General features: G+C 42.4%; 1 protein-coding gene across 1 annotated transcript in view; it reads right to left on the bottom strand.

Moving 5' to 3' along the window:
- The window catches only part of ITGA8 (integrin subunit alpha 8), a 180,110-nt gene that overhangs the window by 15,459 nt on the left and 147,067 nt on the right, over nt 1-17,584 (bottom strand). The window contains exons 25-27 of the mRNA XM_069729449.1: nt 13,798-13,956; nt 11,874-12,005; nt 8,930-9,043 (exon numbers count right to left, since the gene is read on the bottom strand). Coding sequence (XP_069585550.1) covers nt 8,930-9,043; nt 11,874-12,005; nt 13,798-13,956 — 405 coding nt within the window. The remainder of the gene's footprint in view (nt 1-8,929; nt 9,044-11,873; nt 12,006-13,797; nt 13,957-17,584) is intronic.

The raw sequence follows: 17,584 nt of genomic DNA, 5'->3' as shown, positions 1-17,584 counted from the left end.
AAAAAACATAACCCCAAATAAGTCTGTGATGCCATATATGTTAATCGGGTAAATACAATAATTTATTGCTTTACTTATGTTTTAAAGAATTAAAATCTATCACCATGTTTCACAACATAAACCACAAACATTATTAAATAGATATATTAGACCTGAACAAGTTCTGTGTACTTACTTTGGAAATCCATTTTAGAATGGCCGTATAATCTTTTGCGAATATTTAAACTCAGTCTATGCCCACCTAGTCTGACAGAAAGCTGCTCAGTGTCCATCCTCCCTGCTGCTGATTCTCTGCCCACCTAGCCTGACTGACAGCTGCTCAGTGTCCATCCTCCCTGCTGCTGATTCTCTGTCCACCTAGTCTGATAGACAGCTGCTCAGTGTCCCTCCTCCCTGCTGCTGATTCTCTGCCCACCTAGTCTGACAGACAGCTGCTTAGTGGCCATCCTCCCTGCTGCTGATTCTCTGCCCACCTAGCCTGACTGACAGCTGCTCAGTGTCCCTCCTCCCTGCTGCTGATTCTCTGCCCACCTAGCTTGACTGACAGCTGCTCATTGTCCATCCTCCCTGTTGCTGATTCTCTGCCCACCTAGCCTGTCTGACAGCTACTCAGTGTTCATCCTCCCTGCTGCTGATTCTCTGCCCACCTAGCCTGACTGACAGCTGCTCAGTGTCCCTCCTTCCTGCTGCTGATTCTTTGCCCACCTAGTCTGACTGACAGCTGCTCAGTGTCCATCCTCTCTGCTGCTGATTCTCTGCCCACCTAGTCTGACAGACAGCTGCTCAGTGTCCATCCTTCATACTGCTGATTCTCTGCCCACCTAGTCTGACTGACAGCTGCTCAGTGTCCATCCTCTCTGCTGCGGATTCTCTGCCCACCTAGTCTGACAGCTGCTCAGAGGCCATACTCCCTGCTGCGGATTCTCTGCCCACATTGTCTGACTGACAGCTGCTCAGTGTCCCTCCTTCCTGCTGCTGACTCTCTGCCCACCTAGTCTGACAGACAGCTGCTCAGTGTCCATCCTCCCTGCTGCTGACTCTCTGCCCATCTAGTCTGACTGACAGCTGCTCAGTGTCCATCCTCCCTGCTGCTGACTCTCTGCCCACCTAGTCTGACAGACAGCTGCTCAGTGTCCCTCCTTCCTGCTGCTGACTCTCTGCCCACCTAGTCTGACAGACAGCTGCTCAGTGTCCATCCTCCCTGCTGCTGACTCTCTGCCCATCTAGTCTGACTGACAGCTGCTCAGTGGCCATCCACCCTGCTGCTGACTCTCTGCCCACCTAGTCTGATAGACAGCTGCTCAGTGGCCATCTCCCTGCTGCTGATTCTCTGCCCATCTAGTCTGACTGACAGCTGCTCAGTGGCCATCCACCCTGCTGCTGAATTTTTGCCAACCTAGTCTGACAGACAGCTGCTCAGTGGCTATCCCTGCTGCTGACTCTCTGCCCACCTAGTCTGACAGACAGCTGCTCCGTGTCCCTCCTTCCTGCTGCTGATTCTCTGCCTACCTAGTCTGACAGACAGCTGCTCAGTGTCCATCCTCCCTGCTGCTGATTCTCTGCCCACCTAGTCTAACTGACAGCTGCTCAGTGGCCATCCTTCATACTGCTGATTCTCTGCCCACCTAGTCTGACAGACAGCTGCTCAGTGTCCATCCTCCCTGCTGCTGACTCTCTGCCCATCTAGTCTGACTGACAGCTGCTCAGTGTCCATCCTCCCTGCTGCTGACTCTCTGCCCACCTAGTCTGACTGACAGCTGCTCAGTGTCCCTCCTTCCTGCTGCTGACTCTCTGCCCACCTAGTCTGACAGACAGCTGCTCAGTGTCCATCCTCCCTGCTGCTGACTTTCTGCCCATCTAGTCTGACTGACAGCTGCTCAGTGGCCATCCACCCTGCTGCTGACTCTCTGCCCACCTAGTCTGATAGACAGCTGCTCAGTGGCCATCCACCCTGCTGCTGATTCTCTGCCCATCTAGTCTGACTGACAGCTGCTCCGTGTCCCTCCTTCCTGCTGCTGATTCTCTTCTCACCTAGTCTGACAGACAGCTGCTCAGTGTCCCTCCTCCCTGCTGCTGACTCTCTGCCCACCTAGTCTGACTGACAGCTGCTCAGTGGCCATCCTTCATACTGCTGATTCTCTGCCCACCTAGTCTGACAGACAGCTGCTCAGTGGCCATCCTCCCTGCTGCTGATTCTCTGCCCACCTAGTCTGACTGACAGCTGCTCAGTGGCCATCCTTCATACTGCTGATTCTTTGCAAACATAGTCTGACTGACAGCTGCTCAATGGCCATCTTCTCTGCTGCTGACTCTCTGCACACCTTGTCTGACTGACAGCTGCTCAGTGTCCCTCCTTCCTGCTGCTGATTCTTTGCCCACTTAGCCTGACTGACAGCTGCTCAGCGCCCATCCTCTCTGCTGCTGACTCTCTGCACACATAGCCTGACTGACAGGTGCTCAGTGTCCCTCCTTCCTGCTGCTGAATCTCTGCCCACATAGCGTGACTGATAGTTCCTCAGTTTCCCTCCTCCCTGCTGCTGAATCTCCATTCACATAAATGACTGTGACTCAGGGGCCCTCCTAACTACTGCTGAATATCCACCCACATAGCCTGATTAAAAGCTCCTCAGTGTCCCTCCTCCCTGCTGCTGCTGAATCTCTGCCCACCTAGCCTGATTATTATAAATTACCCAATTAATTCACCAATACACAAGGAAAAATTTTTAATGTGATGAATCCAATCTTAAGGTATGTGTAGAGCCTTTTTTTTTTCAGTACAACAGACACTGGAAAAATGACTGACTGACTGATTTATTTCTATCAGTGGAAGACTTAATGATCTAGGAAATTTATCATAATTTGGACGCAAATTTCTTGAATTTATATCACAAAGAGGACATTATTCCCAACCATCTGTGCATGCCTTTTAGATCTAATTTTTTGCCTAATACCAATAAACTGCATCGTGAATAGATCACACTTTGTTCCAGCTGACCGGATCTCAAGATACAGCGAATAGGAGTTGCCTGAGCCATTTTACACTGCATGCTATTATCATAGTCGTACTGGAACAACAGCACAACTCCTATAGGGGAGGACTTGTCACTAAAGTAGGACACAATTTTTTCTCGGACATACTACCTTAGAGGGGCACTGCTATGTTTTTTTCCTTCTATAACGCATAGCCTGATACTCCTCAGTGTTCCACCTCCCCGCTCCTGGATTTCCACCCACCTAGCCTGATTGACAGCTTCTCACTGTTGTTGCTGAAATCTAACACTGCTAAGTACAAACTGTAGCTGGGCTGGGTAGGTGGAGATTACATATGAACTCATGAGCTCTCCGGTTCTCTAGCTCATTTTAACATCTGAATTATGCAGCCATTCTGATATGGATTATCAAAGTAAATACCCCAGTCTCATCAGGTTTAGATTTACTTACAGTGGCATGTAAAAGTTTAGGCACCACTGATCGAAAGTACTGTTATTGTGAACAGTTAAGCAAGTTAAAGATGAAATGATCTCTAAAGGCCTAATGTTAAAGATGACACATTTCCTTTGCATTTTATGCAAAAAACAACAACAGCTATATATTGTCTATTTTTCATTTTAAAAATTACAAAAATGAAAATAGGTTGATGCAACAGCTTGGGGACCCATGGTGATTTCATCTGAATCACATCACTCGGAGGTTTAGATGGAAACCCCAATGTAAGTGCTCAGCATAGAGCACAGGATAAATGTGATCCCAAACGTTATGTAAAATGTTCTCAATAAAAGCTACAACTCAATCCACAAAAAAAACAAGTCCCCACTCAGGTCTGTCATCTGTTAACGGAAATATAGGGGGCTTCCACGTTACTGGTAGCACAAAGGCTCTGGAAAAGCTAAATGTCTCCTCGTCCCAAAGAAAGTCAGCAAATTCTGTGCTCTCAAATCCAAATGCCCCCCTCCCTTCTGAGCCCCAGTGTGCCTAAACCACCTTTAGCGCCCCATTATTTGGCATTTCTATAGCGATGAGAGCCTGAAGAAGGGCTGGGCATAACATACTGGTGACTACAATTTACGGGCACTGCAATGGCAGATTTTCAGTTTTCACTCAGCAATATCCACTGCTGCTTGTTCCTGGAAAAAAATCATGGAATCAAAATCATCAATACCCCTGTAGATAAATTCTTAAAGGGGTATAATTTTCAAAATGAGGTCAACTGAGGGGGGATTCTGCTCTTCTGGCACTTTGTGGCTCTTTATATGGAATCCGTAAACTATTCTAGGAAAATCTGGCAAATAGCGCTCCGTCTCTCCCGAGTCTCTCCGTAAAGCTAAGCAGTGCTGTGCAGCTACATATGGGGTAATTCCACATTCAGCAGAAATTGTGGGACTAATTTTGGTGCTATTTTTACCCATTTACCCTTGTGAAAATGTAAAATCTGGGGCTAAAACTAAATTTTTGTGGTAAAAATTGAATTACCGTATTTTTTCTTCATTGTCAAATGGTATAACATTCTGTGACACACCCGTGGTGTCAATATAATCACTGCACCCCTAGATGAATTAATTGAGAGGTGTAGTTTGTAAAATGGGGTCACTTTTAGGAGATTCTGCTGTTCTGGCACCTCTCTGTGGGTCATGGCACCCGCAAAACCAGAACAGTAAAATCTGAACTAAATGATGGCGCTCCTTCCCTTCTAAGCTTTGCACTGTGCCTCAAAGGTGTTTTCTGACTACATTTAGGGTATAGGTGTACTCGGGAGAAATTAAGCAATAAACTGAGATGTCCATATTTTCCTATTAGCCCTTATAAACATTTGGTGCTGAAACAATATTTTAGTAGTAAAAATTAAATTATTCTTTCTTCACCATCTAATGGTGTAAATTTCTGTGAAGTACTTATGGTGTCACTGCACCCTAGATTAATTCATTGAGAGGTGTACTTTGTAAAATGACATCACTTATGGGGGGGTTTCTACTTTTCTGCGTTAAAAAAAATCAAACGGTGGTCCTTCCCTTTCTGAGCCCTGCAGTGTGCCCAAAGTGTAGTTTTCCCCCACTCATGGGGTATCAGCATACTCAGGAGAAATTGCACAACAATGTGAAGCACCTGAAGCATTAATAAACTTCTTGAATATAGTTTGAGCACCTTGAGGGGTGCAGTTTTTAGAATGGTGTCAATTTGGTGCATTTTCTGTCATATACTGTAAGTCCTTGAAAGTCAATTCAAGTGTGATGTGGTCCCTAAAAAAATGGTTTGGTAAATTTTGTTGGAAAAATGAGAAATTGCTGGTCAACTTTTAATCCTTCTAATTTTCTGACAAAAAAAAAATTATGTTTAAAAAATTGTGCTGATGTAAAGTAGACATGTAGGAAATGTTATTTATTAACTATTTTGTGTGACATAACTTTCTGGTTTAAGGGCATAAAAATTAAAAGTTTGAAAATTGCTAAATTTTCTCCAAATTTCCGATTTTTTTCATAAATAATTGCAAGTCATAACAAACAATAACTATAATGAAATAAAATACATCATGAAAAAAGAATCTTAGAATCAATAGGAGCCGTTTAAGAGTTCTAGAGTTATTGCCACATAAAGTAACACCGGTCAGAATTGTAAAATTTGGCCTAGTCATGAAGGTCAAAACAGGCTTGGGGGGTGAAGGGGTAACTTTAGGCCTTTTAGAGATCATTTTATTTTCAATTTTCTTAACTGTTGACAATAACAGTCATTGTGACCAGGGGTGCTCAAACGTTTACATGCCACAGTAGTTATGTATGCGATTTATACTGTGAAATCTGGTGACAGATCTGCTTTATAAAAATATTAGAATTTTGGGGGGTTTGGATAATATGCAGCCAATATTTGCAAAAGTGACAACAGGATGTACCGCCGTACTGGTTGTTATGAAACACCAATCATTGGCAGTCTAAGAAAACAGAAACTGGAACTTAAGAAGTGTAAGACATTTTCTAAGTCAAACTTAAGTATTGGAAAGCACATGGTCTTAACTCCTAAGATATTTCTTTCGAGAAGTTGTACCCTCTGCCCAAGAGCCCATTTGATCAAAGCCAACAAAATAAGGCGCCCTACTGATGGGCTTATTTTTGCATCCTTAATCCCCCTTTAAGAGGTCATGTTCTGAGTTGGTTGTGATCTTCTTTTTGAGGTTGTTCAACTCACATCAACATGGAATGTTTATTTTCCTTTACGAAGAAACATCTGATGACAGAGAAGACCGTGACTTCACTATCCAAAAAACTACAACATCCCCCAGAATGAAAATCTCAGACCTAGGTAAGCTTCCTACAGCTCTTCCTGAATCCCTCAGAGCCTCAAATATAAGGAGCAGACTTCCGGAGATGCACAAACTTTTGGCAATGTGATAGATCCCTGGCCCAGCGCCAGATATGAGAAGATCTCTGAGATTTGCATTTCATCCTCTCCGCAGTGAAAGAAAAAACATTTCTAAAACCTGGGGCCTCCCTGGCATTGCGCACAACATTTACTTCCAATTAAAGAAAAACTGGAGCAGAATAGAGTAATTTATGGCTTCTCTTCCTGAAATAATTCCTTACAGACTTTAAATCACACGCACATATTTAAGGCCTTTCTTCCTTTGTTTTGTCTCTGCAGTCTCATTCTATATATAGTGAGAGGTCCCGGGAGACGCAAAGCTGTTTTTATCTCAAGGTTGTATTTTTTTTTTTCTACTGTAATTTTAGACATTTGTACAATGGAGCTCGAAGTGTCAGATACTAAATCAATATGTTAAGTAGGAAATCAAATGCTCGACTAGACCCATGGCTTCCATAGCAGTGAATGAAGAGAGGTGAGGACACCTTTACATTTATTCTTCTGTCTAGATGCAATGGCCTCCTCACCAGGCAGGAAAGGGGACAAAGGACCCCCATTGTGGAGATAGGAGAGATCTGGAGAGATGGCTATGTTTCATAGTTATCCTATGGCAATGCCTTAAATGTCTAAAGTGGTAATACCCTTTAAAGGTTGTTCTTTGCTTTTCCAAGCATAAGGCTGGACTGGTTCATCAGATCAGATCCTCTGGTGGACCCAAGTGTTGACACAATGCTCAGCAGAAGACAACCCAGACTGAAGGTGTTTAGGAGACAATTCCTTGCTGCCCTGGACTATATTTTAAAGCTTTATTCACAAATAATCTATTGGTCATTTGTTTTCTATAAATAGAGCTTAGTCCTGTAGGATCTTTGACTCTAATTGACCCAATACACCCCAGTACGACCGTATAGAAAACCATTGGTTTTCCAAATTCTTCCCAATTCATTTATTTTGGCTAGGTTTCTTCAACTGACGATATTGGCTAACACCATTATTGGGTTTTTCCAGGGACATTTTTTTATGTATGTACTCAGATTGGAATAAAGTAATCTAATGAAGCAATACTCGCCATCACCGATACCCCGGAGCTCCAATTTCAACACATACCCGGGTCACATAGGTCTCTACTTCCTGGAGTGGTCATAACACTAACGAAATATGGGCAGAAATTCCTTTTCAAGCATTGTCAATTTGTCAATAGAAGGTGACCTGTAGCAGCCCATGATTCAATGAGTAGGCATTTATGGCCAATCTTATTTATAATTTAGACAGGACCAGGAAATAGAGACCAATGGGGACCTGGTAAGTGTTCGAACAGGATCAGAGAGGGTTCATGATACTTTATCTATTATATTTTTTTAAAAAGCTGGACCCTTCAAAAATAATTTTTATTCCCTAGAAAACCCCTTAAAATACTAGAGGGCCACCAAGCCTCGGAACCAATCAGCAGATATCTTTTTACACAAGCAGATAAATCGTCTTTAATGAGAGCTGATCGACTCTTGATGATCGTTGATCGGTGCTTTTTTAGTTTCATAGCAGTAGATGACTCAAACTATCATCGATGACTTTGGTGGCAAAAATACACCAAGTGGTGGCAACGCTAGCCGTATTATGCAGCCCTGGATTTCTAGTTATAGATCACTGTTATTTTATTAATATAAGCTGAATTGCATTGCAAATATAGATTATTTTTAAGCCACAAAGTTTCAACTTTTGCAAAATGGAAAAACAAAAAGAAATTGCAAAGTAGTGAGACACTATACAATAAAAGAAGTATCTGCAGATATGGGAAGTACACTCTACAATAAGCGTTTACTGCTAGATCCGGTTTCAATTCTAATGCAGAGATGAATCATCTCATTAATAATCTTCACTTTGATATTTATCCAGAAGCAGCTGGTCCTGGCCGCCGGACAACGCAAGCAATCATTATGTCATTGTACTTACTGCTGCTCCTAAAATAACTCGCTGACTGTCTAGAATAAGAATAGGAGATGCACATTGTAGAGTATTGGAAGGGTAAGCCGCGACGGGACAGAACGGTAGGAGTCGCTCAAGATAGACCCAACTTATTTTATTACCTTGTGGTAGAGGCGTATATCTACAGTGGTGCCCAGTGCATAACTTGAAGCTTCTGGACCACAATAATAAGCCTGTACCCGACTGATCATGCTGGTGTCCAGTGGCGGACTGGACTGCCAAGGGCCCACCACTAACACTGATTCTGGTGGCCCACTGTTCAGCTACATGAAAAGATCACATTACCCTCATTCAGGAATTTGCCTATGCTTATAAATAATAATAAATGGTGCAGTTTGTTAAAGGAATGAAGAAATGATGTCCTACTCTGTACATAATGAAACTAATCTATTGTGCCAACTATTGCTCATATAGGTAGAGTGCGGCCCACCGGGGGATTCTCCTGTTCTCCTGTGGGCCAGTCCGAGCCTGCTGGTGCTCTCATATGTTTCATTGTTATCTGTGCAATTTCAGTTTGTTTTTAGAATGTGGAAAGCAAACTAAAAAGTTCACAAGCAAGGAGCAAACATACCAAAAGGTTAGGTTTGGTTGGACCTACCTGGAGGAATGTTTCTGCCCATATCCGGGATCGTATCTTTATCACTGCCCGTTCAGCGCCTCTTAATCCCTTTGCTTTGCAGGAGATAGTTAAACATTTCACATTAGTGCAATTCTGCAATAAGAAAAATACACAAATACATTTAAGGGGGCTTCCACACATATTCCTATAATATCAGTAGGTCTAACACAGCCTCTCAGAACAACTCTGTACACTGTAGTGGCTGCTGCCGGGAGCTGCAGATCAGCTCTTATTGAAGTGAGTAGGATTTGCGCTGCATAAACACTTCCTTTAATGATATATTATTCTATACTGGTCAATAAGGGGGTGCAATTATCTACATTTATTAATAATGGGCTATTTGTGATTATAAAAAAAGGGTAGTTGATTACACCTAATTTGTTAAAAGTCACATGCTCCTTAAAAAAGCTTTTAACTTAACGCTAAATTTCTACATGATCAGTTTGTCTTGCAGAAATGTAGGGTTTATTTTCCTGCTGATCAGTTCCACCTTTAGCTGGTGGGTAGCTGAAGCTCCACCCTCTCAGACCGAGAAAAGGGGAGAGGCTCCTGCTGCAAGTAGTTGTCTTACAGCCACACACAGAACAATGAGAAGTAGGAGAGGAGGCATGGCTGAGACATGTGCAGAAGATTTCTTTATATATTTCTCAGTATTAATTGAAACATGAGCAAAAAATGAGATCAAAGAATAGAAGGAGATTAAAGGAGGTATTTATTTATTTTGTACATTTTCTGCACTTACTATCTTTTTAATAAAATCTTTACATTTACTAAAAGAGGCGAGATGTATGCTTAATCTCGGTCACTTTTCTGGACTGCTCTTTCTTGTAAGGAAGGAAGAGAAATTTGGAAGATTTAGTTGCTAAATATTGGATGAAACTTTTTAGCCTGGAAAACAAGAAACCTTAACAAGAAAAATTGCAATAACAGGGAATGGAAGGGGGATTCTCCACCTTGTGCAATCTACTATTTCATCTGGATTTAGTTGGCAACACCCGAGTTTCAGGTTAGAAAACCTTTACTTTACTTTGGGTGCATTCCAGATTTGGTTGAGGGCACCTGGAGATAACTCTGGTGAAAACTGCAAATTTTGGGGGAGTTTCTGAAGCGAGACCCATAGATTGCCAGGTGAGATTTAGTATAAATGTTGAAACAACAATTTTATCTAATTTCTTGGATTCCAATTGTCTGTATAAACGCCTCACTTCTCTTCTGATTTGGTATGTTAGAAAAGCATTCTTCTTATCTACAACAGATTTATGAACCAAGCCAGCAAAATAACTACAAGGTCTTCCAAAAACTATTACAAAAAAAATCAGAACAAAACATATTTCCAGACAAGTCAATGACCTGGAGCAAATAATCAAATGTGTTTCTTATTCATGAACTGAACAACATGTGTATCTTTCAATCTCTCAGAAATCCAAGAGATGGAAATGTCCCACTTGTTCCTATGGACAGATAAAGGAGAGTGAAACTGCTCAGAGACATTACATGGCCGTAGCCTGATTTAGCGAGACTAGGCAAAATTCCTAAACTTTTGGGAACCATCAGGCAAAGGGTCAAATGTTTCCTCCAAGACATGGAAAGACTGAAGCTTTTTTACTATTTTTTATCCTACTGCCTACCTTCCGTATCCTAAAATATGAATTGTTAGGTGACCTTTGCAGGATCTTGATTGAGTATCCAGTAATAACAAGTTATCGGTGAGGGTTTGACCACTCAGACCCCCAGTAATTTTCAGAGCTTCCATCCCATGTCCTCCCATTGGAATGGAGCAGTGGTGCCGCATTTGTCCTTCTGTTCAATCTCTATGAGACTGTCGAGTGGTTTCAGTTGAGCAGCTTTGTTCCATTCATGTCTTGGATGAAAAACTCAGGGGTCTTTTAGGTGCCATGAGGCAAGTTGACAAATGTAATTTTCTCTAAGACGTGATGATCATGGTGTTGTTTACCATAATCAACCTTCCAGCTGGCATAAACTTAAACATCTGCCTAAGGTTACCTACACATAAAATGACCTATCTACTCTGAAAGGGGCTTTACCATCATTTTAGCATACAATCTTTGCCAAAAATGACTTTTCAGAATCTTCTACAGAGGTTTTCAAAAGTGAAAAGGCTTTCATGAACTTTCTGGCCCAAACACCCAAACACACACTGTGTGCTTATGTCTACATCATAGTCAAAGCGATTTAGCTTACCATGAAGTAGATGAAACACCAGAGGTTCATGTGCTTTTTTGGTCAGATGGTGCTCCCTTCAAGACACTGAGATGCCACTGCCTTTGACTATAATTACCCTTCAAGGTGCATTTTCGGACAACCCAAACAAGTTGTTCATGAAATGATGTTTAAGAACGATCTGCAGGGTCCCACAAATTTTATGGCCAAGGATGAACATTTAAGTCGATGTAAGCAGGAGGGTAGAGAAAAGTCTAACCACTTTGGTATCTCCAAGTCATGGAGGAACTTCTCACAATCCTTGGCACCCCCAATGTGTAATTCTTCAACTGTAAAGCTATTAAGTACAGTTAGTGTGAATTGATTCACAAGGCCTGATCCATTGGCTATATCATTACTCTGTGGTTGCTGGATGGGATCCTTGAGAACCGCCTTCTATCTCCTGGTGCCTCGTCTGTGGCTCCTCTTTTGATTAGCCGGCCTGGCACAATGTCACACGTGCATCATGCCGTAATGATGATGCCGAGTACGATTGGCTAATAAAAATAATGCTGGGACATAAGAGGCGGTTCTCAGGGCTTCCGTCCAGTGGCCATAGATTACAGATGGACCAGGTCCACGTCTACTACTAAGCTATTCTAATGTTATCTTTCCATGCAATTGATCTCAGTGTCAATATAATTATGGGGGGATCGGGGAAGATAGCTTTCATCTGAACGACCATATGATGCCATGTTCTTACCAGTAGTTTAGTTAAAATGGGGTTGTGCCTCAGAGGTTCAGCCATCGCTATGTCTCTTCGACTCACGGCATGAGACACACTGGAATTTCGTAGGAAAGCAGCTAATACTGGAGTGTCTTCAGGTTCACTTGACTAAAGAGACATCAATAAATTAATTAGATAACTGAAATGTCTGATAGGTGATGAGTCTGAAACCTTCCAAAATGGAACTACTATTTCATGTAGCTAATTCCACAATGACCGCTCGTAATGAAACGGGGCAAGAAAACTCACATCAACAGCCAGAAACTTCAATAATTAAATAGTATTAATACTGATACTAGAATAATAAGAGTGTACCCAAAGCCAGATTGGGAGAGATTGGAGGTCATTGGGCAAATATCTCAGGGGCAAATGGTCTTCTTTAATGAAATATTGCATCAAGAGTTACTAAATTATAACATTTTGTGGTCATATAATAGTGCGTATATAATAGTGGTTATCTTTTATTTAAGAAATGGTGCATGGTAAGGTAGGACGATGGGGGCTTCCGAGTGGTGGAGACTCCAAGACTAAAGCCTCAGTTGCCCCTGCTCGAAGCTGTGCACATCTTCAGGGAAAGACCCTATGACATTTTGGCATTTTGTGTCTAGAAGTCCGAGCTCCTGGACTTATATCCTGTCCTATATGGGGGTTGCAAGCAGACGTCCCGACATTAGCTCCTCAACATGTCACTCTTACGCTCTACATTTTATATATATATATATATATATATATATATATATATATATATATATATATATAAAACAGAAAACGTAAAAATTGTAACAGCACAATGCCCACCGGTGGGTGCCTGGCCTCCTGGGCAGAATGGTCCACTCATCTGCCCACATAAATACAAAAATCAGCAAATGAAGGCAGCACTCCAAATCCTCATGCAGGTAAAAATGTGACTTTTATTGAACCCACATCTCTGTGCGACGTTTCGGCTCACACTGAGCCTTTTTCAAGGCAAAAGGCTCAGTGTGAGCCGAAACGTCGCACAGAGATGTGGGTTCAATAAAAGTCACATTTTTACCTGCATGAGGATTTGGAGTGCTGCCTTCATTTGCTGATTTATATATACCGTATATATATATATATATACACAGAATTCTCTTCCTTTTTTCTTATTAAGGAAAGAACATTGGTTCTCCGTTCCATTAGTGCGACTTCAATAAAAGATGAAATGGACGAGGAAAATTAACTAACGGCTGCTAGCAGTAAAGGAATTATCCCAGGACAGGATAGACGGAAACCCCGCACATGTGCAGCCCATATGGGGCAGAAAATAGAAGGATATTATCCCATAAATCCCAAGGGTGGCAAAGCCGTACATGAAGTAGGATGCCTGATGTAAGAACAAATAGATCCCTGTGGGGAAGTTACGGTATCGAGAAAGCTGCAAAAGTTTTAATCTCAATCCCTGTAGAGAAATTAGGGGATACTGACAACGCTGTACATCTAATCCGTGAGCAACGTGGATTATCCGGGTATTATCCATGGCATGAGCGAGAAGAATTTTATTGACACACTCTATGGGAAACTGTCAGAAATGCTCCATTTAAAGGGGGTGATCATAAATATTCAAGACAAGTGAATAAAAAATGTAAAAATATTGAGCTTTAATAAAAAAAAATGTTTATCGAAACCAGTCTAAAACGTTTAACGGATGGCAGATTAAGAGGAGTAACTCTTGTTCTGGAGGACTCCTTCCCATTATATATTATAAAGTATCCCATTTATTTGAATTTATGTCATGCAATACCACATATTCCCTGCATGGGCTACTGCAAGGGGAATTTTATGGTCAGAAGAGGTTTCCAAAAAGCAATCGCAGTGATCAGCTAATTATTGGGGTTGCCCTTTAAGCATTATATGTCGTGAATTTGTCTTTTTAACATACCTTAATATTCAAAGAGTTAATTGCGCTGTTTGTCTGGCACTGTAAGGGGCCCTCGGTCTCAATGTGAAATATATAAAGGAGGAACTTCTCTTTGTCCTGGACAGGCCATTCCACAGTAACGTGTGTTTCACCTACCGCACTTGGTCCAATATTATGCAGCTTGAAACAAAATAAAGAAAAAAATCATTTTTTACAAATTGTATTTCTATAGTTTTTCTTGCTAAGTTTCTGGGACTGTTGCCGATCTCACTGATTACAGTATATGAGGATTTTTTTTTATCAAATAACAATCTCTGCAATGAAATCTGGGACTGAGAATTTTTATTGTACAAGAAATTTCAAGTTTTGGGACGTCTAATTAACTTGCCATAAGTCTCACATTTAGGAAAGTCCATTGAATGGGTGTGTACACTGTTGCAACAATGTTAACTGCATCTAATATATACAGTGCGGAAAATAAATATTTGATACACTGACAATTTTGCAAGTTTTCCCACCTACAAAGAATGGAGAGGTCTGCAATGTAATTTTTATCGTAAGGTACACTTCAACTATGAGAGACAGAATATAAAAATAAAATCCAGACAATCACATTATATGATTTCTACGTAATTAATTTGCATTTTATTGCATGAAATAAGTATTTGATCACCGACCAACCAAGAATTCTGACTCTCACAGACCTGTTAGTTTTTCTTTAAGAAGCACTTGTTTGATCCTGTTACCGGTAGAAAAGACACCTGTCCATGCACTCAATCAATCACACTCCAACATCTCCACCACGGCCAAGACAAAAGAGCTGTCTAAGGACACCAGAGACACATTGTAGACCTGCACAAGGCTGGGATGGGCTACAGGACAATAGGCAAACAGCTTGGTGAGAAGGCAACAACTGTTGGCACAATTATTCGAAAATGAAGAAACACAAGATAACTGTCAGGCTGCGTGTCCACGATCAGGATGGCCGGCGGTATCGTCGGAGCGGCTTAGCCGCTCTGCGGTAGGCCCCGCCCCCTTTCTGGGACGCGATGATCCCGGATGTGTTCACAGCACACATCCGGCATCATCGCTCCCCACCATAGGGCCCTGTGCTATATCTTGCGGCGACGCAGCGTCGCCGCAAGATATACGGACATGCTGCGATCTGAAAAGACGCGCAGCATGTCCGGAGTCGCAGGGCCGCCGCGTGCGTGTTACCACGCATAGTGGAGACGGGATTTCATTAAATCCCCTCCACTATGCTGTAACATCTGGACGCTGCGTGTTTGACGCTGCGGCTCTATGCAGCGTCAAACACGCAGCGTTTACTGCACGTGGAAACATACCCTCAATCTTCCACTGTCTGGGGCACCATTGATTAAAATCCTGCAGGGCACACAAGGTCCCCCTATTCACGCCAGCACATGTCCAATCCCATCTGAAGTTCACCAATGATGGATGATCCAGAAGAGGCATGGGAGAAGGTCATGTTGTCAGATGGGACCAAAACAGAACTTTATGTTATCAACTTCACTATCCGTGTTTGGAGGAAGAAAATGGATGAGTACAGTACAACCGAAAGAACACCATAACAACCATGAAGCATAGTGGAGGAAACATCATACTTTGGGGGTGCTTTTCTGCAAAGGGGATAAGACGACTGCACTGTATTGGAGGATGGATGAGGTCATGTATCGCAAGATTTTGACCAGCAATCTCCTTCCCACTGTCATGATCCATTTTTGGATTTGTGGCAGCTTTGGTTCCACTATGAATTAAATGAAGCTTTTTTTCCTTTCAGGATCAGAGGGGGTCGGGGGTTATTATCAGTTTCCCTCGCTGGCAATCTGTTGTAACTGCAGGGTTGTTAGGTCAGCTGATGTGGGTGGTGACCACTCCCACCATCCTTTAAATGGTCACCTGATGCATCAGCTGACTGTTGGTGATAGAGCATTCTACAGTGACCAAGCCTGGAGTAAGGAGCTTGCTGGCTGCTGTGGTTTATCAGCTGGTTTCGTGAGTTCGTGAGCCTGATGTCTTTAGTCTGCTGTGCGGTGGTTTGTAGCAGGGGAAGTTGTAAAGCTAAGTTGTGTTATTACCCTGTCTGTCTCGTCTTATTCACTGTCCCCTGTGTTGTACTATCTGCAGTGGTGAGGCTAGCATCCCTTGCCGGCCAGTGCACTAGCCAGGACAGTGTGAGGTGACACTGAGGGACGAGGTGCCTGATGACAGTGGGGGGAAGGACCCACTTAGGGCATTAGGGGAGTGCAGGGTCAGGCTCAGGTTTGAGCAGGAGGTTACCATTCCTCATTTCCCTATTGGTAGGGCCTTCCTCACCCCTTTACCATTCCGTTGTGTGTCGTGCTGTCCGCCAACCGACCCCCCCTTGTGGGGTCGCTTTATATATCGCGACACCCTCAGTGAGAGCATTGAAGATGGGTCGTGGCTGGGTCTTACAGCTTGACAATGACCCAACGCACACAGCTTGGGCAACTAAGGAGTGGCTCCGTAAGAAGCATTTCAAGGTCCTGGAGTGGCCTAGCCAATCTCCAGACTTGAACCCAATAGAAGATTTTTGGAGGGAGCTGACACTCAATGTTGCCCAGTGACAGCCCCGAAACCTGAAAGATCTGTATGAAGGAGTGGGCAAAAATCCCTGCTACAGTGTGGGCAAACTTGGTCAAGAATTACAGGAAATGTCTGTAATTCCAAACAAAGGCTTCTGTACCAAATATTAAGCTCTGCTTTGCTATTCTATCAAATACTTATTTCATGCAATAAAATGGAAATTACTTATATAAAAATCAAACAATGTGATTTTCTGGATTTTTTTTTAAGATTCTGTCTCTCACAGTTGAAGTGTACCTACAATAAAATTACAGACCTCTCCATTCTTTGTAGGTGGGAAAACTTGCAAAATCAGCAGTGTATCAATTACTTTTTCTCCCCACTGTAAATGTACATGTAAGGTTACAGAATACAATCAGACCCTATGTGTTGTTTGCACTAGACATTTTTTATTCCCTGTATTCTAAAGGAACAGGAAATTATCATTGTAGAATGTTGGAACAGTAACAAAATGGTTGAAAAAGTCTACAGACATGACTATAGACACCTTTGTCATGGATGCATTGTTACATATGTTAGTACTTGGTGGCTCATTGATTAACATTGCTGCTTTTCAGCAATGTGGTTCTGGGTACAAATCCCTCCAAAGACAATATCTGCGAGGATTTGGAGTTTCCTCCCACACTCCAAAGACATACGTATAAGGAATTTAGATTGTGAGCGCCAATGGGGACAGATGATATCTGTAGTGGGACTATATAAGAGAGTAAAATAAATACATTTGCAAATTTCACTCCGCAAACTTAATTCGCGTTCAGGCTCCCTGATCCAAGTTTCAGATTTGTCTTTTACGGGATTGTCTCTCCGGGTAATATAGGTTTGATATGATCTCTGTGTATACAGGCTACTGCTGTTTTCATTAGCTTGCTTATCAGAACAGCTTCTATCCTACACTAATTTCCTCTTCATTTGCTTTCCTTCTTTTCTATAGCCTGTTTTCTCAGCCCTCTCTGAGACTGCACATGCTTTTTTTTTTTTTGGGGGGGGGGATGGCTTTGGAGATCTGTGAACAACCCCTTACTCCTTCCCTCATAATATCTCTAACAGTTCAAGAAGTAAAGGAGAGAGCAGAGAGAGGCATCGGGACCAGGACGGATTTGTAACGTTTTTGAGGTTCTTTCAGCTACATAAAGGACTTGCAGACATTCCGAAGCAGCAAAATAGCAAAAAAATATGCACA

The sequence above is a fragment of the Ranitomeya imitator genome, chromosome 6, assembly GCF_032444005.1.
Source record: "Ranitomeya imitator isolate aRanImi1 chromosome 6, aRanImi1.pri, whole genome shotgun sequence".
In the NCBI taxonomy this organism is placed as follows: domain Eukaryota; kingdom Metazoa; phylum Chordata; class Amphibia; order Anura; family Dendrobatidae; genus Ranitomeya; species Ranitomeya imitator.
This window is presented reverse-complemented; position numbering and strand designations above follow the sequence as displayed.